Raw genomic sequence first — 22,682 nt, forward strand, 5'->3', positions numbered from 1 at the left:
GAAGCACATGGAGGGTTGTGCGGCCCCCAAAGAAATGCCACCCCACACCATGACTGTCCCACCGCCAAACCAGTCATGCTGGAGGATGTTGCAGGCAGCAGAACGTTCTCCACGGCGTCTCCAGACTCTGTCACAGTGTGCTCAGTGTGAAACCTGCTTTCATCTGTGAAGAGCACATGGCGCCAGTGGCGAATTTGCCAATCTTTGGTGTTCTCTGGCAAATGCCAAACGTCCTGCACGGTGTTGGGCTGTAAGCACAACCCCCCACCTGTGGACGTCGGCCCTCATACCACCCTCATGGAGTCTGTTTCTGACCGTTTGAGCAGACACATGCACATTTGTGGCCTGCTGGAGGTCATTTTGCAGGGCTCTGGCAGTGCTCCTCCTTGCACAAAGGCGGAGGTAGCGGTCCTGCTGCTGGGTTGTTGCGCCTCCTACGGCCTCCTCCACGTCTCCTGATGTACTGGCCGGTCTCCTGGTAGCGCCTCCATGCTCTGGACACTACGCTGACAGACACAGCAAACCTTCTTGCCACAGCTCGCATTGATGTGCCATCCTGAATGAGCTGCACTACCTGAGCCACTTGTGTGGTTGTAGACTCCGTCTCATGCTACCCCAGAGTGAGAGCACCGCCAGCATTCAAAAGTGACCAAAAACATCAGCCAGGAAGCATAGGAACTGAGAAGTGGTCTGTGGTCACCACCTGCAGAACCACTCCTTTATTGGGGGTGTCTTGCTAATTGCCTATAATTTCCACCTGTTGTCTATTCATTTGCCACAACAGCATGTGAAATTTATTGTCAATCAGTGTTGCTTCCTAAGTGGACAGTTTGATTTCACAGAAGTGTGATTGACTTGGAGTTACATTGTGTTGTTTAAGTGTTCCCTTTATTTTTTTGAGCAGTGTATATATACACAAAAAAATTCAGCACCTTGTCTGATGATAACGTGAAAGTGGCAGAGGAGGTCCTCCAGGTGCTCAAACCCCTCAAAACAGTTACAACCCTATTGAKCACTGAAACTGTGTGAAACTATCTGTGTCCATGATCCTACCTCTGAAAACAAGGATTCTACAATCCATGGCCCCAAGTGAGGAAGACAGCACCATCACTAGAGATGTCAGGGCTGCCATTAGGGAGGACATGAACCCCAGATACCCCCCTAATGTACAGGACTACCTTCATAGATCTACTGCACTGGATCCAAGGTCCAAGTCCCTGTCTCACCTAGACCCTGCCCTAYGCCAGAGGACATACAGTGATCTCACCACTGAGATTGTGGGCATTGAAGAGGTAAAAAAAATATAAAAAATAAGAGTGAATTACTTAAATAATGAACATACTGCAGTCTAATCTTAGTCTATGCTATTGCTATTAGAATCATTCATTTTTGATATGGAATAATAATGGCTTTTATTAAATATTATTGCCACAATTATAGTTCTATGAAAATAGTTTAATAGATCATTTCTTTCTGCAGGGTCAAGCCACTGAGCCGACAGGAGCAGACTCAGAGGCATCTCCTCCACAAAATAATTCGGCCATGAAGGAGAGCTTTGCGAGCAAGGACACAGGCAAGACGTTTGCCAACACCATCAAAGAGGTGGATGGTGATCCACTGGCATGGTGGAAAAGCAATGAGTGCAAATACCCTCACATTGCCATGATGGCAAGACACTACCTGGCTGTGCCTGGCACTTCAATTCCTAGCGAGAGGGTGTTCTCCACGGCAGGGGACATAGTGACTGCAAAGAGGTCTACCCTTTCTACCCTTTCCCCAGACAATGTAGACATCCTCATCTTTCTGAAAAATAATTTGAAGTTATAAGCTCAGGTCTGCTTTTTTCTTTTTTTTTTGATGTGGACACAGCATATTTTTTCATTCACTATTGTTCAAAGGAAGAAGGTATCATGCCTCATATTGCACTAACAATTGAGAATTCAATATTTAAGATTCATTGAAAAGTTCCTTGCTGTAAGTGTTCTTTAAGTAATAAATGGAAAGCAAAGCTATATTTGTCTCCCTTTTTGTTTTTTTGCTGATCCGAAAAATGATCCGATGACACCAGGTCTCGCTTTGAGGTGTTTTGACTGATTTCATGTCAAATCAAAGTTTATTGGTCGAGTACAGACATTTGCAGATGTAATCGCAGGTGCAGCGACATCTTTGTGTTTCTAGCTCCAACAGTGCAGTAATACCTAGCAATAAAAAACACAATCCAGAAAAATAAACAATTAAGGAAATTAAGAAATATCAGAACGAGCAATGTCAGAKACCGGAATATGTATACTAGGGCTGTCCCCGACAACAAAATAAATATTGGTTGACCAAAAGTTGTCTGTTCTTTCGACCAATCGATTGGTAGAAACACATTTCAAGTTATTTTTTCATATAGACAATGTTTTAATAAAATCAACTATATACAATCCATTCGGAAAGTACTCAGACCCCTTCACTTTCTCCACATTGTTACGTTACAGCCTTATTTAAAAATWGATTTTAAAACATTATCAATCTACACACAATACCCCATAATGACAAAGCGAAAACCGAAATACCAAAAAGATATGATTTGGAAAGACACACGTTTATATAAAGGTCCCACAGTTAACAGGGCTCTACAGTGCGAGTATTTCACTCACATTTGCCCCTAAAAATAGATATGTGCGAACCGGAAAAATTATTTACGAGCACATCAACGATGGCGAAGSTGCTGAGAACAACATTGGCGAAGCTACGGTGACCCCTGCTGTCACTTCAATGTCCACTGTAGCCGGCGGAGGGAGAACATATAGATTCAATGCGAATTGGCTCAAAATGTTCCCATGGCTAGAGTTCGAAAACATCATGTTCTGCAAATATTGTAGAGGGCAGAAACAAGCGGGCAACTCGTCCTTCGTGTCAGGAAACCCGCATCTGAAAAGAGATATCTTTCGCTATGCTAACATCTCGCAGCGGCATATCCAGTACAGAGATCTGTACCTGTTGAGAAAGGAGAAACCATCAAGCACGGTGTCAGCAGCATGGGGAGGCAAGTGCTGCTATCTGAGGARGAGAAGAGGAGGCAGCTGAAAATAAAGATATACATTGCATACTTCAATTCGAAAGAAGAACCTTTCGTCAAATTTGGGCTTAGACTCCACCACAAAAATGGAGTTGACATTAATCCCACATACGACAATGATGTAAGATGTGCGGAGATGATCGGTCAAATTGCTGACATAATGAGAGAGAGCCTGTCAACGAAGCTGAAAGCCGCAAAGTATCTTGTCATTCTAATAGACACTGATATACCCAACACCAAATGCGAGATTGTCTATGTGCGCTTGTTGGAGGATGGGAAGCCAGTCAATCTCCTGGTGGGACAACAGACCCTTGAGCACTCCCATGCCATTGGTAAGTCGTTTCTCTTTATAGGCTTCATTATTGTGTCAAGTTTAATCATTATTCGTAATGGTTAGAATTTAGTTTGTCAGAAATACTTTTGTATAATTATTTGTGTTGTCATTCGAGGTGTTTTGGATGCCACCAAGGCCACATTTCATACTGTTTGCCCAGAGGAGGACGGAGGGTCATKGATGAAGAAGTGCATCTCCTTCGGGGTAGATGGCAATACTGACCATTCAGAAGAAAGAGCCAAAAGGTGTCTGTCGTGTACGATCTTCTGAATCTCATATGGAAGACGTATCACTTCGGCGGAAAATCCAAACGAGAGCTCTATGTCTCGGGCAAGAGCTCGGTGTGGATATTTGTCTAGCGTCAAGGGAACTCGCTGGATCCCCCATGTCCACAGAACCCTCAAAGTGTTCCTGCGGCATGGGCGGGCAAAGCAGGTCAGTTTTACACAGGAAATGTAATACCACACTATTAAAAAAAATAATAATAATAAGTTCAAGACTCAAATGAACTTTCAGAATCAAGTAATTGACAGGTGACTGTTTATTTACTCACTACTTAACAGATAAAGAGGGACATGGAGAATGCACTTGTGTATTCTGCCATTTCCTCACAGACATGTTTGAGTGAGCTATCCTCACTTAGCCTCACCCTGCAAAGGAATGACCTTCCTCCCCCAAGCCATGTCAGAGTTGAGCAAGACAGTGACCAGACTGGAAGCACTAAAGCTTAGGGCAAAGGCAGGACGCATGCTGGAGAAGATCCAGACCATGCTTGCTCAGTAGCAGGGTGATGAGAGGAGATTCCAGGTGTGTTAGGATGAGTGCTTGTTAGGATGTAAGAGAAATCGATGATTAAGACAGATTCTCAGTGTGAGAATCAATGTAATCGTTGCCCAACAGAATGATTTGAGGATAAGGAGGGAAATGCAGAAGTCTTCAAAATAAAAAAAATGGGAGACAGACAAATTGCCAAATATTTCATTGTGTGTGTGTGTGTTATTTCTGTTAAAGGGAATAACACTGAAGGGGAATCTGAAAGGCTTCACGGACCTCACCAATCCCCAGCTGAAGCAGCACATGGAGGCGGCCATCAACATCGGCGTGGATGATCTCAAAGCCAGGTTTGGTGGTTTGCTGAAGGATGAGGGTGTCCAGACCCCAGTGGAGTCTTTCAGAGTGCTAAACCCTGACACATGGCCAGAATACCAGGCCAGCCTTCTCACCTTTGGCAATGATGATGTGGCAGACCTGATGAGGCATTTCAAGGAGCCTCTAGAGGTAAGAATTTATTTGACACTGCATTGCCATATGAGACAATGTTCGCATATTTGCAAACTCACTTGCTCTACAGTGGTCCTACAGTGGCCTGTGGGAGACCATGTTGACAAAAGACCTCTACAAGCACGATTACAAGGTAGACTAACAGTCCTGAGTGGTTATGTATAGTATCCTATGGTTGGTTTAGATAAGTTAATGGTAAGAGTTTAAATGAAATTGAAAGATATATTTTCCCTAGAACATACTGGAGTTGGTGCAGCTTATGCTGGTGCTGCCCATTTCAGCCGCCCAGTGTGAGCGAGGCTTCTCTGCTTGAACCGGATTAAGAATGACAAGAAGCTGCCTTGGGGTCTCCTCCACCAAAGACCTGATGAGGATCAGCTTGGAGGGGCCTTCTGTCGAGGAGTTCGATCCCACTCCTGCCGTGGACCGCATACAAAAGCAACTAGACAACTGATATCCTTTGCGTCTAGTAGGCATGGGTCAATGTGTGATTTTGGTGGTATGTGCTGCTGCACAGATGTGTCCCTTATTTATACTGTATACGTGTACTATGTATGAAATAAATAGTTTGTTAATAAACTGTTACTTGAACATTTTTCACTGTGCTCCCACATTTTTTCATTCACTGTACTCCTTGGGGGGAAAAATGTGCGTAGAGCCCTGGTTAACAGTGTATTAACAGCAATTGTCCGTAGAGCTCCGAGACAGGATTGTGTTGAGGCACAGATCTGGGGAAGGGTACTAACAATTTCTGTAGTACTTAAGGTCCCCAAGAACACAGTTTCCTCCATTCTTAAATTGAAGAAGTTTGGAACCACCAAGACTCTTCCTAGAGCTGGCCGCCCGGACAATCTGAGCAATCGGGGCAGAATGCTACTTGTGAACATTGTAAAAAGAAAAATCCTCACATCCGTTTGCCATACTAAAAAGTGAAGTGACACTTACAGCTTTCCATGTACAGTAGGCTACAGGCAGTACGGTCCTCCATTGTGTACAGTGGGCTACAGGCCATACGTTCCTCCAATGTGTACAGTAGGCTACAGGCCATACGGTCCTCCACCGTGAGAGTCATAGAATTTACAATTTTGTGTTCGTGGCTTTCCGTCAGTCTTTGTGGTTTTTATATGAGGGGAGTATAAATTGTAAAATAACAAATAATTGTTTTTACCCATGTATATTACTTTGGGTCATCCAATCAGTGTAACTTTCATTTCGGAATGGAAAACCTGCTTTCAGTGTAAACTTAAACTAAAACTGGATAAAGTATATAGAAAGATAAATGGACATAAACTCAGCAAAAAAGAAACGTCATCTCACTGTCAACTGTGTTTATTTTCAGCAAACTTAACATGTGTAAATATTTGTATGAACATAACAAGAGTCAACAACTGAGACAAACTGAACAAGTTCCACAGACATGTGACTAACAGAAACAGAATAATGTGTCCCTTAAGGGGGGTTCAAAATCAAAAGTAACAGTCAGTATCTGGTGTGGCCACCAGCTGCATTAAGTACTGCAGTGCATCTCCTCCTCATGGACTGACCAGATTTGCCAGTTCTTACWGTGAGATGTTACCCCACTCTTCCACCAAGGCACCTGCAAGTTCCCGGACATTTCTGGGGGGAATGGCCCTAGCCCTCACCCTCTGATCCAACAGGTCCCAGACGTGCTCAATGGGATTGAGATCCGGGCTCTTCGCTGGCCATGGCAGAACACTGACATTCCTGTCTTGCAGGAAATCACGCACAGAACGAGCAGTATGGCTGGTGGCACTGTCATGCTGGAGGGTCATGTCAGGATGAGCCTGCAGGAAGGGTACCACCTGAGGGAGGAGGATGTCTTCCCTGTAAYGCACAGCGTTGAGATTGACAACAAGCTCAGTTGCAATGAGAACAAGCTCAGTCCGATTATGCTGTGACACACAGCCCCAGACCATAACGGACCCTCCACCTCCAAATCTATCCCGCTCCAGAGTACAGGCCTCGTTGTAACGCTCATTCCTTCGAAAATAAACGGGAATCCGACCATCACCCCTGGTGAGACAAAACCGTGACTCGTCAGTGAAGAACATTTTTTGCCAGTCCTGTCTGGTCCAGCGACGGTGGGGTGCCCATAGGCGACGTTGTTGCCGGTGATGTCTGGTGAGGACCTGCCTTACAACAGGTCTACAAGCCCTCAGTCCAGCATCTTTCAGCCTATTGCGGACAGTCTGAGCACTGATGGAGGGATTGTGCTTTCCTGGTGTAACTTGTTGTTGCCATCCTGTTCCTGTGCCACACGTGTGATGTTTGGCTGTACCGATCCTGTGCAGGTGTTGTTACACGTGGTCTGCCACTGCGAGAACGATCAGCTGTCCGTCCTGTCTCCCTGTAGCGCTGTCTTAGTCGTCTCACATTAACGGACATTGCAATTTATTTCCCTGGCCACATCTGCAGTCCTCAGCCTCCTTGATTGCCTACCGTCTATAAACTGTTAGTGTCTTAACGACTGTTCCACAGGTGCATGTTCGTTAATTGTTGATGGTTGATTGAACAACAGTGGGAAAGTGTTTAAACCCTTTACAATGAAGATATGTGAAGTTATTTGGATATTTCCGAATTATYTTTGAAAGACAGGGTCCTGAAAAAGGGACGTTTCTTTTTTTGCCGAGTTTATATATTTAATAGAATCTGAGAACTAACAATCAAACTACATAAGCATTTCGCTACACCCACAAAAACAGCTGCTAAAACACGTGCATGTGACCAATAAAATTTGATGAAAAATATGTTAAGTGTTGGTCCCATGTTTCCTGAGCTGRAAAAARAAAATTCTCTCAAATTCTGTGCACAAATTTGTTCACATCCCTGTTAGTGAGCATTTCTCCTTTCCCAAAATAATCCATCCACCTGACAGGTGTGACATATCAAGCAGCTGATTAAACAGCATTATCATTACACAGGTGCACCTTGTGCTGGGGACAATAAAAGGACACTAAAATGTTGAGTTGTGTCACACTACACAGTGCCACAGATGTCGTAAGTTAAGGGACTGTGCAATCCACCAGAGCTGTTGCCAGAAAATGTTATGTTCATTTCTGTACCATAAGCCGGCTCCAACGTTGTTTTAGAGAATTGGGCAGTAGGTCCAACCGGCCTCACCACAGACCACGTGTAGCCACACCAGCCCAGGACCTTAACGATACCTACATGTACATACTACCTCAATAAGCCTGACTAACAGGTGTCTGTATATAGCTTGCTACTCTTTTTTCAAATGTCTTTTTACTGTTGTTTTATTTCTTTACTTAGCTACACACACACATACCTTCTTTTTTTTCTTCTTCGCACCATTGGTTAGAGCCTGTAAGTAAGCATTTCACTGTAAGGTCTACACCTGTTGTATTMGGCGCACGTGACAAATAAACTTTGATTTGAATGCACAGAGATACCGTGACAAGATTCTGGGGCCCATTGTCATGCCATTCATCTGCAGCCATCACCTCATGTTTCACCTTGATAATGCACAGCCCCATGTCGCAAGGATCTGTACACAATKCCTGGAAGATGAAAATGGCCTGCATACTCGTCAGACATGTCACCCATTGAGCACATTTGGGATGCTCTGGATCAACGTGTAAGACAGCATGCTCCAGTTCCTGCCAATATCCAGCAACTTTGCACAGCCATTGAAGAGTGGGACAACATTCCACAGGTCACAATCAACAGCCTGATCAACTCTATGCGARGGAGATGTGTCGAGCTGCATGAGGCAAATTATGGTCACACCAGATACTGACCGCTTTTCTGATCCACGCCACTACCTATTAAAAAATGCAATCTGGATTCCCAGTCATGTGAAAGCCATAGATCWGGCTGTATCACATCCGGCCATGATTGGGTGTCCCATAGGGTGGCGCACAATTTGCCCAGCGGTGTCCAGGTTTGGCCATAATTGTAAATAAGAATTTGTTCTTAACTGACTTACCCAGTTACATAAAAGGTTAAATATAAAAATATACATTTAATTTTTTTTAAATTAGGGACTCACCCATCTATTTAGAGTGACTGATTTCCTTATATGATTTAACTCCATAAAATCTTTGAAATTGAAGCATGTTGCGTTTATATTTTTGTTCAGTGTAGTAAAAAGTTAAGTATTTGATCCTATATTCATAGCACGCAATGAYTACTTCAAGCTTTTGACTACAAACATGGATGCATTTGCTGTTTGTTTTGGTTGTGTTTCAGATTATTTTGTGCCCAATAGAAATTAATGATAAATAATGTAGTGTCATTTTGGAGTAACTTGTATTTTTAAATAAGAATAGAACGCTTCTAAACATTTCTACATTAATGTGGATGCTTCCATGATTACGGATAATCCTCAATGAATCGTGAATGATGTGAGAAAGTTAAACGCACAAATATTATACCCCCCAAGACATGCTAACCTCTCACCATTACATTAAGAGGGGAGGTATGATATTGGTGTGTCCAACTTCCCTACTTTTGTTTGTCTTAAGTAACCTTTAGTAGGTATCAGAAATACATAAATTATGTTTTGTATGGCTATGAGGCCAGGCTGTTAGGATACAGTAGCTGTTGATTCAGGGGAATACATGACAGGCACTAATTTGCAATATAGCCTATGTTGTTAGCTTGGCTATTATAACATAAGGTTTAAGCAGACTGGCAGAGAGAAAACAGAGTGACAGCAGAGAGAAGGTGCTGAGACAGATAAGACAGCACAAGGCGGCAAACAAAATGGCTAGAGCAGACGTACAGTTAGTGGTGAGTTGGTGTTTTTACATATTGCATTGGTTTTAAACATCAGCTGGTAAAAAAAACAGGACGAGTACCATGTCTCACCAGTCACTGGTACAGAAATGGTTGACTGATTAGTACTTGGGGTAAAGGTCTTGCTGGAAGACCCACTTGCGGCCAAGTGTCCGCCTACTGGCAGAGGCAACCAGGTTTTTGGCTAAAATATTCTGGTACCAGGTAAAGCTCATGATGCCATTGACCTTAACAAGGGCCCTAGGACCAGTGGAAGCAAAATAGCCCCATWGTACCAGGACATTTTAGCCAAAAGCCTGGTTGCCTCTGCCAGGAGGTGGACACTTGGCCGCAAGTAGATCTTCCAGCAAGACAATAACCAAGCACACATCAAAATCCACAAAGAAAAGGTTACTTGACCACAAAATCAACATTTTGCAATTGCCATTTCAGTCTCCGCCATTGAAAACCTGTGGTTTGAATTKAAGAGGACAGTCCATAAAYGCAGGCTAGGATATTAAGAATCTGGAAAAATTGTGTATAGAGGAATGGTCTAAGATACCTCCCAATGTGTTCTCCAATCGCATAAAACATTTTTTTTAAATGTCTTTCTCCTCACAAGTGTAGGGTGCTGGAGTACTGAAAACAGTACTGCCGTTTTCAGTGCGGAGCAGGCAGTGATGTGGGCTGGAGTGGATAAAATGTCAGGGCCGAATTCTAGTCCCAGTCCGTCCGTATTCATTACGCCGATTCTGTTACAAAAAACGTATTAAAACGGAAGCAAACGGAACGGGAGGGACCTAACTGAATGTGTCCCAGCATAGAAACTCTAGTTTTAGTTGCKWAACTGTTTGGCTAATGATTACATCCCAGGTTTGTTCTAGCTGGTTAACGTTCTAGCACGTAACGTCACGTAGGAAAATAACGGTCCATTAATCCCAATTTCTATATGCAGAAATGCAGCCGTTTCTCAATAAAAACTATGTAGGCAGCTTGTTGGACATAAAATGACTTTTCCCTAGTAGCAGTCGGGTTGGCAAAAACCCACAGAACCCACAGAGAAGAAAATTAGTACGGATAGCTAACTTCTTCAGCTAACTCTTGACTTGTTAGCTAACGTTAGCTACACAGTGAAATCAAATAAACTGTGGTGAAATTGCCTTGGGTTTGTGAGGTTACTAAATTAGTTATTGAATATAGCTATTGCAATCACCACTGCAAACTGTATACACGATAGTCATTTACAAAAACATTACCTTAGGTAGGTGCGTTAGCTAGCTAAACACTTAGCTAGCTAACCAAGGCGACATCAAACGAGAATGATTGGAAGCCAGGCAAGATAGCGGTTGTCTCAAAAAAACACGCTAGYTAACTAGCTAACATTCACCTATGTCCTACATCGTATAAAAACAGGACCTTCTCACCAATACATCGAGCTGGCTACAAGAAAACAGAATAGTTTTTGGTCGTTACCTTATCCTCTCCTTTTTCAGATTTGCCCGTTGAGAAAAGGCTAGACTAGTTTAAACAACGAAGAGGTCGCCACCGTATTCCCCCTCCTTCACCGACCATCATCATGTTAATCCCGAGAACTCAGTTTAGCAGAATTGAAGACGTTCAGACTTCAGAAAATCTCCCTATAAATGTTTTTTTAAATCACGCGACCGCACGCTCGCGCCCCGTTCTTTTTTCTCCAAACCATCTTGCTCAACAGCATGTTCCTCACATCCCACTGTGCACACATGTCATTTCAACGTGGACTACCAGTTGCATACCACGGATTTGGGGAGAAGGGGTAAAAAAAACATATATTAAAAAATACCCCCCAAAAAATGATAATTCAATGGATAATATTTCGTTGAGACGTTGATCAATGACATTACAACCTATATTCACCCACTCAAAAAGACAGCCAGAAGTTAGAATTTCCAATGTGTTATTTTTTTATGCTTTCAACCATCGAAGAGCACAACCAAATTCCAATGAAAAAACAATGTCGGATTTTTTGTTTAGTTGTCACACAAATGTCTATCACTGTGGCTTTCAACCATTTAAAGGAGTAGTTCACTATTTTACAACTTGGTGTTAGATGGTTCCTCACCCTGAAAGTAGGTTATAGGCCAAGATAAACTGTCATCCATGGTTCAGTCTTCTTTAAACAACCACTACAAACTTCAGCTAACTTTCAATGGAAGTGGTGATGAGAACACGTGTAAAACAATTATGCGCAAATCACCTGAAATAAATTAAAATCAACTCCATATTTGGTTTGATGTTACTTGAAGGTGATTACGTCATTTAAAAGAAAATAACATGCTCACATTCCTCCATCGCCTCCATTGAAGTTTACATTTGATTTGATTTTTGGTAACATGGAGACGTGAATCCAACATATCAATAACTAATTAAGTCAATGGCACAGATGTAACTATCCAAGGAGAAGGTACATTTCCATAAAATGTGGATAGATGGTTCACATCATTACATTTTAAATCCACCAGAGCTTGAAACCTTAGGCCGATTGTATTGTCTATTTATAGTTGAATTCTGGGGTTAATTGAAACAATAGTTGTTGATACACATTTTAAATGGCTTTTACATATTGGATGTTTTACAATAATTACTTTTATTCATGGTTGTTTCTATTGTTTTTAAATGAGCAATATCCCTATATTGGGATCAGGGCTAGGATGAAAAAGGCATCCATTCTGCAGCCAGCATATGTGGGAACTCCTTTAAGACTGTTGGAAAAGCATTCCTCATGAATCTGGTTGGACACAATATCCACCTTTAGAGAATCGTCTCATTGAAACAGACATCAATGTCCTGCTAACATTCCTCATGAATCTGGTTGATGTATTCATATTGAATCAACCAGGAAACACAATCCGGACAGCCACTGTTTTCCATCAGGGCCAGCCAGATTAGTGGGAGGATGAAGTATTTATACCAAAACACACATGCACTCAAATGTCCAACATCATGTCCATATATCAGAACTGCCCTCATGGAAGTATTCTCTGGTGGCAGGCAAATATTGCCCTTTACTATGCTTTAGGGAATGTATGCTCTGGCAACACTCATGACACAACTGGCCTGTAGGCTTCATGCTCCCTAACCCTACTCTTCATCACATGATCTTGGGAGAGCATCATCAGTGGCCTTCAATGTATTATTTCACTCTCAATTAGCCTTTAGGCTTACTTTTTAGAATGGCCTGTAATGGGGACATTGTAATATAGTTCAATTTGTAACACTCTCTATGAAATGGATTTTTAAATGTCTTTGTGGAAATTTGGTGACCATGACGACATAATCCTGTGGTTGAAATTTCACCCTCAAAACAACCGTTTTTATGGTCGCTGAATTTTTTCGAGTCCAATGTATTTTCTACGTAGATTCGACGTCGCAATACATTGGCAAATTAAGTTGAAACAACATTGATTCAACCAGTTTGTGCCCAATGGGTTAGCTATTACAAAGTAAAGTAAAGACATGTATGACAAAGTGGCGCTGTCCAGCACTTACAATGTCTAATGGTTAAGCAATAACAGGACTCTGGTAACCATATTCCAGGATCTTATTGTCCAGTTCTCTTTCAAATTGAAGAAACCACTTATAAATATGTAACAGAGTTAAGAATGTACTGTAAACTCACTCCACAGCTAGCTTAAAATGTCGCCGATGGAGCTATCGAATTAGATATTTCCCGACAGCTCAAACGGTTGGTATGTTGTCAAGGAGGGGGGCGGTCACGTGTGTTAGCGAGCAGAAAATCAGTGGTTTGAGTTTGATATGGGGACAGGGACAATGGAGTTAGCTATACTGTTAGCAGGACATTGATGTCTGTTTCAATGAGACGATTCTCTAAAGGTGGATATTGTGTCACACAGCCAGATGGGCATCTGAGAGTCTTGATCTATGTAAAAAAAAAAAAAAAAGTGTGAGATGAGTCTGGCATACTGGTTGATGACAGCTTGGTGATGGGGAGTACCCCTAAATTATATCCTCTATATCAGCTTTTCCCACACTCCCAAACTCGGTCCTGGGTGAACGTTTTGTTTTTTGCCCTAGCACCACACAGCGGATTCCAATAACCAAAGCTTGATAATGAGTTGGTTATTTGAATCAGCTGTGTGGTGCTATGGCAAAAAACAGGACTGAGTTTGGGAAACCCTGCTTTATCTGGCTGCATTTACACAGGCAATTCAATTACAACTAAATTATTGGCAAAGATCTGATTGGTTGAAAGACCAGCTATTGGCAAAAGATTACTCTCCCTGTGTAAACACGGCCTCTTAATGCCACTTTCACCGTGATTTTTTTCTACTCATCCTTGGTAAAGATGAAATCATCAGTCAACCTGCATGCTTCCAAACATTGGAGTAACTAGAGCGTTCATACTGAAGCACACAATACCTGCATCTTCCCCAGGACACCGGATACAACATTTGTTATTAAATAATCACGTAGGCTGCGTTTAGACAGACAACCCAATTCTGATGTTTTTTTCTCACTAATTGGTATTTTGACCAATCAGATCAGCTCTGAAAAAGATCTGATGTGATTGGTCAAAAGACCAATTAGTGGAAAAAATATTCAAATTGGGCTACCTGTGTGAACGCCCTCAAACTSACTTAACAGCGATCCCAGTGTTGAGCTGAGCGCAACAGTAGATCCGGGTCACGGCACTACTGTAAAGGACGTCACGCTGCTTGTTTAGCGAGTACCGCTTACTCCTGATTCGGCTCACACAAGGCTCAAATCCAGGACCTCCGCGTTGCCAGGACTAGTGACCGTCGTCCTGAAGCGTCTTAACTGTCAGCGCAACCCGAAAAGCTAGCAATTCAACACTTTATGGTGAGGAGTAAGTTTCACACATCCTCATGTGCTACACTTAAAGGGTGAGGAAAGAAAGATGTAGTTTTGGAACTATCCCTCCAAATGCATCACTTTGTAGGGTGAATGTCACTGAACTTAGCCACAGCCAAACTCGATCCACTTCAAAAGAAAGAGTGCTCTTTTAAATGAAGTCTAATCAAGAAGATGAAACAGAAAGACCCATTCCATATCCAATGTTTTTGCTAGCGGTAAATCGACCCCTTTATACAGTGTTCCTTGTACTTTTGCCTGTGGACAATAAGGAAATTGAGGCTGCCATCCTCAAAGTGTCATTGGAATTTCATCACACTCAAACTGAAACTCAAATTATTTTGTAACTGCACTGAGAAAATACACTTTTGGAATAACTTTTGTTTTGTTAATTTCAACCAATTAACATTGATTTTACTTGAAACGTAAATCCGTGTTAAAACATTATATAAACATACTTTCCCTCGGTACAGGGTCCTAAAACAGGTTTCATTGAATTTCAGCTAAAGCATCAACGGTCCACTAACCTGAAATGAGAGACAAATTGAGTTACTCACAGAGGCTAAAAGCCACACCGGTTGTGCTGACCTTAAATTCACCTGAGCGCCAGAAGGATAATCACACCATAACACTGGTCCACTAAGCCCTCACACCCAATCATCCCATTGGCTGATCGACAGTGGTTGCTATGGCAGCAGTCTAAATGTGCATGAGCAAAAGCACAAGGTAGATTTTATCAAGAGATGGATGACTGGTGTAGATTTGATTTTCATGTAGCATAAAGACGTTTCAGTACAAAAGTCCTCCCCAGGTAATTTTGTGCAAAATAGTCATGGTTAAACTGCAGGAGTTATGGCCAGTATTCAGTGCCAAAGTGAGACAGTTGAGAAATTGAGATCAGAAGGGAGTGTACAGTGGGAAGTCACTAATCAGGATGTGACCAAGCCATGTAGTAGTAAGTTCCTCCCAATAAGATAACCACTGCTAACTCACTTAGAAATCATTAACAATTGATTTGGGAAGTTCTTTGAGTTTGCAAATTCTAACCAAAACCGAGTCAAATCATGAAAGCAAAAAACAAAACAAAAACCTAAACCACTCCAGGTTTTAATTTGTAGTTTCTCCTAATTCTCCTAATTCCATTTTTTCCATTTTCTTCAAACTTTGAGTGATCTGTGATCTGACCAATTCACCACGCTTCCTGTGGTTGCAGCAGATATGCTGTAATAAACACCATATCTGCTTGAGCCACGTTGTCTTGGGTCTGTAATCTACAGTGGACAGCAATACTGTATGGATTGCCTCATGGATGGAGAAACCCACCTTATCTTCAGTCAGTCCCCTTGCTCTAATGCCAAAGAACAAGACAAACGAGACACAGAAAACAGGCTTAAGTATGAGTCTACAGCCTCACACTCTATCACCATGCCTGGTTACTTAAAACCTTTAGCCATTGTTCCATGGCTGCTTTTGTGGTGTAGCTGAATATGGTTAAAGGTAGGTTCGGGCTGATCCTAAATCAGTTGTTAAAAGGCATGAGGTAACCTGAGCTCTACCACCTGACCACCATGTGATTGGCACAAGGCCTCCCAAGCAACTAATACCCCTCTGCGATAAAGGAGAGCTTTGGGAACAAGAGAAAGAGAGAGAGAGTGAGAGAGAGAGTGAAAGTGAGAGAGTGAGAGAGATCGAGACAGAGAGAAAGAGGCAAAAAGAGAGAGAGGGTAAGTGGAAGGATAGAAAATGGGGCGTAAGGAAAAAAAAGAGGGATTAAGGATCATATTACTAACATATACAGTAGCAGACAAAAGTTTGAACACAGTTGGATACAAAAATGTCCAAGGGACATGGGAGAGTTTGTTCGTACTGGTACCCAGGGTTGGAGCCACTTGTCAAGGCTGAGGGTGCCCAGAGATGCCCCACTCTCTGGGTGTTTGGTGAGTTTATAAGGAAGTAGAGAAAGAGGAGGGTTATTCCATGATAGCTCTGTATATGAGAGGCTCGATATAGTCCTCTCTGTAACGGGAGTTGATGACTCGCTGTCTTTTGGAGCCCTGCTTCACCACCACCTCCGTGAAGATCCCGTCGAAGCGCATGTCTGATGCCTTGGACTGAAGGACACAGGCCATGAGAACGTTAACTATGAGTTAAGGTGGCACCATTAAAAAGGTAGTATCAACGTATCATGAATAGAATTGAAGAAATACATTTACATACAGTACCAGTCAAAAGTTTGGACACACTTACTCATTCCAGGGTTTTTCTTTATTTTCTTTCTTTCCTTTTATCCCCAATTTCGTGGTATCCAAATGTTAGTAGTTACTGTCTTGTCGCTACAAGTCCCGTACGGGCTCGGGAGAGACGAAGGTCGAGAGCCATGCGTCCTCCGAAACACAACCCAACCAAGCCGCACTGCTTCTTAACACAGCGCGCATCCAACCCGGAAGCCAGCCGCACCAATGTGTCGGAGGAAACACCGTACACCTAGCGACCTGGTCAGCGCGCCCAGCCCGCCACAGGAGTCGCTAGTGCGCGATGAGACAAGGATACCCCTACCGGCCAAACCCTCCCTAACCCGGACGACGCTATGCCAATTGTGTGTCGCCCCATGGACCTCCCGGTCGCGGCCGGCTGCGACAGAGCCTGGGCTCGAACCCAGAGTCTCTGGTGGCACCACTGCAATGCAGTGCCTTAGACCACTGCGCCACCCGGGAGGCTTGGTTTTTCTTTATTTTTTACTATTTTCTACGTTGTAGAATAATAGTGAAGACATCACAACTATGAAATAACACATATTGAAACATGTGGTAACCAAAAAAGTGTTAAACAAATCAGAATAGATTATATATTTGAGATTCTTCAAAGTAGCCACCCTTTGCCTTGATSACAGCTTTGAACACTCTTGGCATTCTCTCAACCAGCTTCATGAGGTAGTCACCTGGAATGCATTTCAATTAACAGGTGTGCCTTGTTAAAAAGTTCAATTCCACAAATTATTTCCTTCTTAATTTATTTGAGCCAATCAATTGTGTTGTGACATGGTAGGGRTGGTATACAGAAGATAGCCTTATTTGGTAAAAGACCAAGTCCATATTATGGCAAGAACAGCTCAAATAAGTCCATCATTACTTTAAGACATGAAGGTCAGTCAATATGGAAAAGTTCAAGAACTTTTAAAGTTTCTTCAAGTGCAGTTGCAAAAACCCTCAAGCGCTATGATAAAACTGGCTTTCATGAGGACTGCCACAGGAAAGAAAGACCCAGAGTTACCTCTGCGTAAATCAGGCCTTCATGGTCAATTGTTGCAAAGAAACCACTACTAAAGGACACCGATAAGAAGAAGATACTTGCTTGGGCCAAGAAACACGAGCAATGGACATTAGACCAATGGAAATCTGTCCTTTGGTCTGATGAGTCCAAATTTGAGATTTTTGGTTCCAACCGCTGTGTCTTTGTGAGATGCTGAGTAGGTGAACGGATGATCTCTGCATGTGTGGTTCCCATCGTGAAGCATGGAGGAGGAGGTGTGCTGGTGTGGGGGTGTTTTGCTGGTGACACTGTCAGTGATTTATTTAGAATTCAAGGCACACTTAACCAGCATCGCTACACAGTATTCTGCAACAACACGCCATCCCATCTGGTTTGCGCTTAATGCGACTATAATTTGTTTTTCAACAGGACAATGACCCAACACACCTCCAGCCTGTGTAAGGGCTATTTGACCAAGAAGGAGAGTGATGGAGTTCTGCATCAGATGACCTGGCCTCAACAATCACCTGACCTCAACCCAATTGAGATGATTTGGGATGAGTTGGACCGCAGAGTGAAGGAAAAGCAGCCAACAAGTGCTCAGCACATGTGGGAACTCCTTCAACACTGTTAAAAAAGCAATCCAGGTGAAGCTGGTTGAGAGAATGCCAAGAGTGTGCAAAGCTGTCATCAAGGCAAAGGGTGGCTACATTGAAGAATCTAAAATCTAAAATATATTTTGATTTTTTTAACAATATTTTGGTTACTACATGATTCCATGTGTGTTATTTCATAGTTTTGATGTCTTGACTATTATTCTACAATGTAGAAAATAGTAAAAATAAAGAAAAACCCTGGAATGAGGTAGGTGTGTCCAAACTTTTGAGTGATACTGTATATTCAAATATCCAAAATCCAAAGCTAAATATTCAAAGGTGAAGTGTATTATTAATATCATGAATTTGGCATCCTATTTATAGGGATAATGGTAACTACTTCTAAACTTCCAAAGATCCAATCAACCATGGATGAATGATAGTATACATCTCTACACTGGAATGATGGAGTCCTTTGTTGGGCAAATCAGATGTCAATGTAGCCAACATAAACCCAACCTCACTCTGAATTTACTTGCACATACAGCATGTGCAAGAAAAGTAGAAGAGTTATTTAGGTAGTCTACACAAATGAGTACGGAAGCTGATCAATATTTTAATGTGTTGCCATGTTAGCTCAGCTGAAAAAGAACACAGCTTCTTTTCCAAAGCTAAGCAAGGTACATAGAGGCAGGCATCTGGATGGTAGACTTGTTCTCACTGAAGTGCATTACCTCTCTTATGTAGGAGTCACTGTTTAGGCAGAAATCATGGACAGTGGTTTCACATTTTATTTAAATATACAGTACCTCTATTTAGGTTGACACAACATTGAAACAAGGTCAAATAAGAGCGTCTGCTAAATGACTTAAATGTAAATGTAAAATGTCAAATAAAATGTGTTTAATCAAATCTAAAATTCAACATACAGTAATTTCACCCAACCAATTGAATATAGGATGAAAAACATTTCTATGTGGAATTTTCTACGCAATTTCAACATATACATAGTTCCGATGATTATGTTGAACATAGATTGATTGACTTCTCTCTCCTTTCACCTCTCGTAAGAATTCACACATTCTCCATTGTCTTGCCCCCATGAACAATCTCCCACACTTTCAGATTGGCTTTATTAAATCACATTATTCTTAGTTTTGGTCTTGGTTTGTCATTGGGTAATTCATAACCTCAGTATGGCTCTCCTATTCATTGTGAAGCTATCCAACACACCCACACGCTCTGACCTCGTGTAGCCAATCACAATGGAACTACAGGAACAATCAAGCCTAATGAACCACTTGGTTTTCCCCAGAGCCTAATATTGAGAGACTCTGGCAATTGAGGTTTCAACCAAAACCATTATATATGGCTCTGATTTCTTTGTTATACTTGGCTATGAGCAAAGTTCCTTTGATTAAAAGCATTTTCTTCAGAAATACAGTGTATTGCATTTATTGTAAATCATAAAAATGAGTGGTCTGTGAAACAGGAAACTGGGCATTAAAGGTAATAGGGATTATGTTTTCCCTTGATCGATGGCTTCGTCAATGACTGGTTTATGTTAGTATTACTGAATRTAAGCGRTGTAATGAATAACACAGGCACATTGATACCTATCGAGTAATTCAGTGGGTTTGACAAAAAGAAGTAATGAAAAAAGCTAAAGAAAATCACAAAAATACTAACAAGATCTCTAAAATTGCATATGGCCTACAGTATGAGTAGGAAGCGTATACTTAGTAAGTTGCCCTACTTAATATCCTCATTGCAACAATATTTAATGAAAAGTTTTCCAATGTAATATGATGCYTATTTTGGGATGATGCCTAAATTAAAATGTATTGTATTAAAATGTAAAGTGGATTAAGTAGGCCCAAGTCATTACAAATTTTGCTCAAGAAATACAAGTCATCCAACAGCTTTGGGGGTTTTGATATCAATTGAAACGGCAATATACTTTTACTTCGAAAAGTATTTTCATGTGGACATATTGTGGTTTTCCTCTCATTTTAGAATTCTCAGACGCAGGTGATCTTATGATAACTAAATCCTTCTTAAAGTAATAACCACACACATTTCTCCATCTGGCAGAGACACATGGAAAAGGCAAACAAAGCTGCACAGTTCAAGGCTTGGCATTTCTGCCCGTCCGTCAGCAGATGTTGATATGATCCTCCGCCAAGGCCGGGGGAGGGGTGAGGAGTGAGGGCCCCCGGCCCAACGGTGATGCTCATCAGCCAGTCTGGCTGCAGGTGGCTCTCTGTCAGTCTCCTGGAGGAAAGCAGAGCTGAGCAGAGTCGATGAACCAGCCACCTGCCTGCCATCTGAACATAGTCCTCACAGCAGGTCTCTCTCTGCCCTACAGAGACAGAAACCTGACAGAACTCCCTCTGTGGTTTTGAGGCCATTTATGCAGTGCCTGTACATCTCATGAAAGGTTTGCTTTCCTGGGTTTTCAGTGCTAGTTTATCTCGACAGTGGCCTGGAGAGGGAAAGAGCGAGGGGTGAGGAATCAAGGTGTGGGTGGTAATTGGAGCTGAAGTAGCTGCATCATGCCAGGTCTGCTTCAGTGGTAGAGGGGAGCGGAATCAGGCTTGGGGAGGAAGAGCACAATGGCCTAGTGTGGTGAGCTCAGGAAGTGTGGTGCATGGGACCATGGCAGGACTACTAGGATAGAACTAGAACTGAGTAGAACACACACAATACCTGGGAAACATTCAGAGGTCGACCCAGCACAAAACTCAATGTAAGTTGGGGCAGCAGTCAGTTGAGAGTGAACGTATCAATGTTCTCTATGTTTTTAGTGTATGCAGTATGATGGACTGACAGTTTTAAATGTGTGTGATGTGAGAATGTACAGTATGTGTAATGAATCCTTTTAATGTAAAGTGATTCCAAAGAAAAATGGCCATCATGGACGGACAAAGTTTTATTCTATTCTACAATGTTTTGTTACCCTCAAGGCCAATTTTTTCCCCCAACAAAATGTACAGTATATAATAAATTATTATTACATATCGCATCCCCTGCTTGTAGAATAATGACACACTGAATGAACCAATTACAAAACGATTCCACTTCCGTAGAAGATTGTCTGTCACCCACTTGCACAGAGTTTGAGTCATTTCCTTTACATACCCACAGAGTTAGTATATGGCTGCCCAATACTTTTACTGGCACCGTGGCGTCATACATACAGTATAGCAGCTGACACGCCTAGAAAGCTAGAGTAAACTGCTCATCAAAGAAGACAAGAAACATCACAGAAAATAGCACCCTAAATTTCCTGTTCAAAGGACACAATGTTCTGAGACATTGATCTTGATTTCCGACAAGGAGAAGAACCAGAGAACTGTTATCTTCAATGAGAGGGAAAAAACGTTATTCTGAATAACTTTCTTTTCGTATAGTAGAAACTGTGCTGATATGCCATATTAACATAGTCAAACACAGTCCTTGTAATAACACTAGCAACTATGAAATCTCGGTCTCCCCTCCATGCCGTTTCAGTACCAGTTGCAATCCATAATCCTTGCACCCAAGATGATAACCGTTTCAAATTCTTTGGCTTATGAAAACATTTTCAAGGTTGTTATTAGCCAAATTATGTCCTGCAAGGATGAAGTGGCCTTCTCTGAGTGACTGAATGACGGTGGCACCGGAATGCCTGTGACCGGAGTGAATGACATGGAGAGAGGAGTGGTAACAATCGAGTTCACAGCTTGGCCTTGGATGCTTTTATTCTTATTACGCTCTTATATGCAATTATCTCATGGGACCTAATTGGCAGTGCTTGGTAATTCTGTTGGCAGCTTCTCTGGCTCTTTAGCCTCGGGCCAGGGTGAGCAGCCATGCACTGGGCAAGCCATCTTTGGAGGAACACTCGTCTCGTGCAATGATACGATCCGAGTGTATATCTTCTGATATACACTCACCGGCCAGTTTATTACGTACACTACCCCGTTCATGAAAATGGATCACTCCTACACAGTGAGTCACGTGGCTTGCTATATAAAGCATGCATCGAGGCATTCAGTTACTGTTCAATTGATTGTTAGAATTGGCTAAATGAGTGACCAAAGCAACGTTGAGCGTGTATGATCGTCGGTACCACATACAGTAACAGTCAAAAGTTTGGACACACCTACTCATTCAAGGGTATTACTTCATTTTTACTATTTTCTACATTGTAGAATAACAGTGAAAACATCAAAACTATGAAATAACACATATGGAATCATGTAGTAAGCAAAAAAGTGTTAAACAAATCAAAATATATTTTAGATTCTTCAAAGTAGCCACCCTTTGCCTTGATGACAGCTTTGCACACTCTTGGCATTCTCTCAACCAGCTTCATGAGGAATGCTTTTCCAACAGTCTTGAAGGAGTTCCCACATATGCTGAGCACTTGTTGGCTACTTTTCCTTCACTCTGCGGTCCAATTCATCCCAAACCATCTCAATTGGGTTCAGGTCATGTGATTGTGGAGGCCAGGACATCTGATGTAGCACCCCATCACTCTCCT

The 22,682-nt window shown here is 42.1% G+C and overlaps 2 protein-coding genes across 4 annotated transcripts in view; both read right to left on the reverse strand.

Moving 5' to 3' along the window:
* The window catches only part of LOC111956573 (CMP-N-acetylneuraminate-beta-1,4-galactoside alpha-2,3-sialyltransferase), a 78,194-nt gene extending 66,574 nt beyond the window's left edge, over window positions 1–11,620 (reverse strand). The window contains exon 1 of one of the 3 annotated variants that reach the window (XM_070436737.1): window positions 11,539–11,620. The gene's annotated coding sequence lies outside the window, so the exon portion shown is untranslated. Of the gene's footprint in view, window positions 1–10,910; window positions 11,338–11,538 lie in introns of those variants that run through there. The other 2 variants (XM_023977059.3, XM_023977061.3) reach the window with 2 other exon arrangements.
* Window positions 11,621–16,136: 4,516 nt separating this feature from the next.
* The window catches only part of LOC111956820 (lysine-specific demethylase 4A), a 45,375-nt gene continuing 38,829 nt past the window's right edge, over window positions 16,137–22,682 (reverse strand). Inside the window, exon 22 of the mRNA XM_023977469.2 lies at window positions 16,137–16,420. Within this exon, the coding sequence (XP_023833237.1) occupies window positions 16,280–16,420 (141 nt within the window). The 3' untranslated portion in view covers window positions 16,137–16,279. The remainder of the gene's footprint in view (window positions 16,421–22,682) is intronic.

This window comes from Salvelinus sp. IW2-2015, linkage group LG32, assembly GCF_002910315.2.
Source record: "Salvelinus sp. IW2-2015 linkage group LG32, ASM291031v2, whole genome shotgun sequence".
NCBI classification, from domain to species: Eukaryota; Metazoa; Chordata; class Actinopteri; order Salmoniformes; family Salmonidae; genus Salvelinus; species Salvelinus sp. IW2-2015.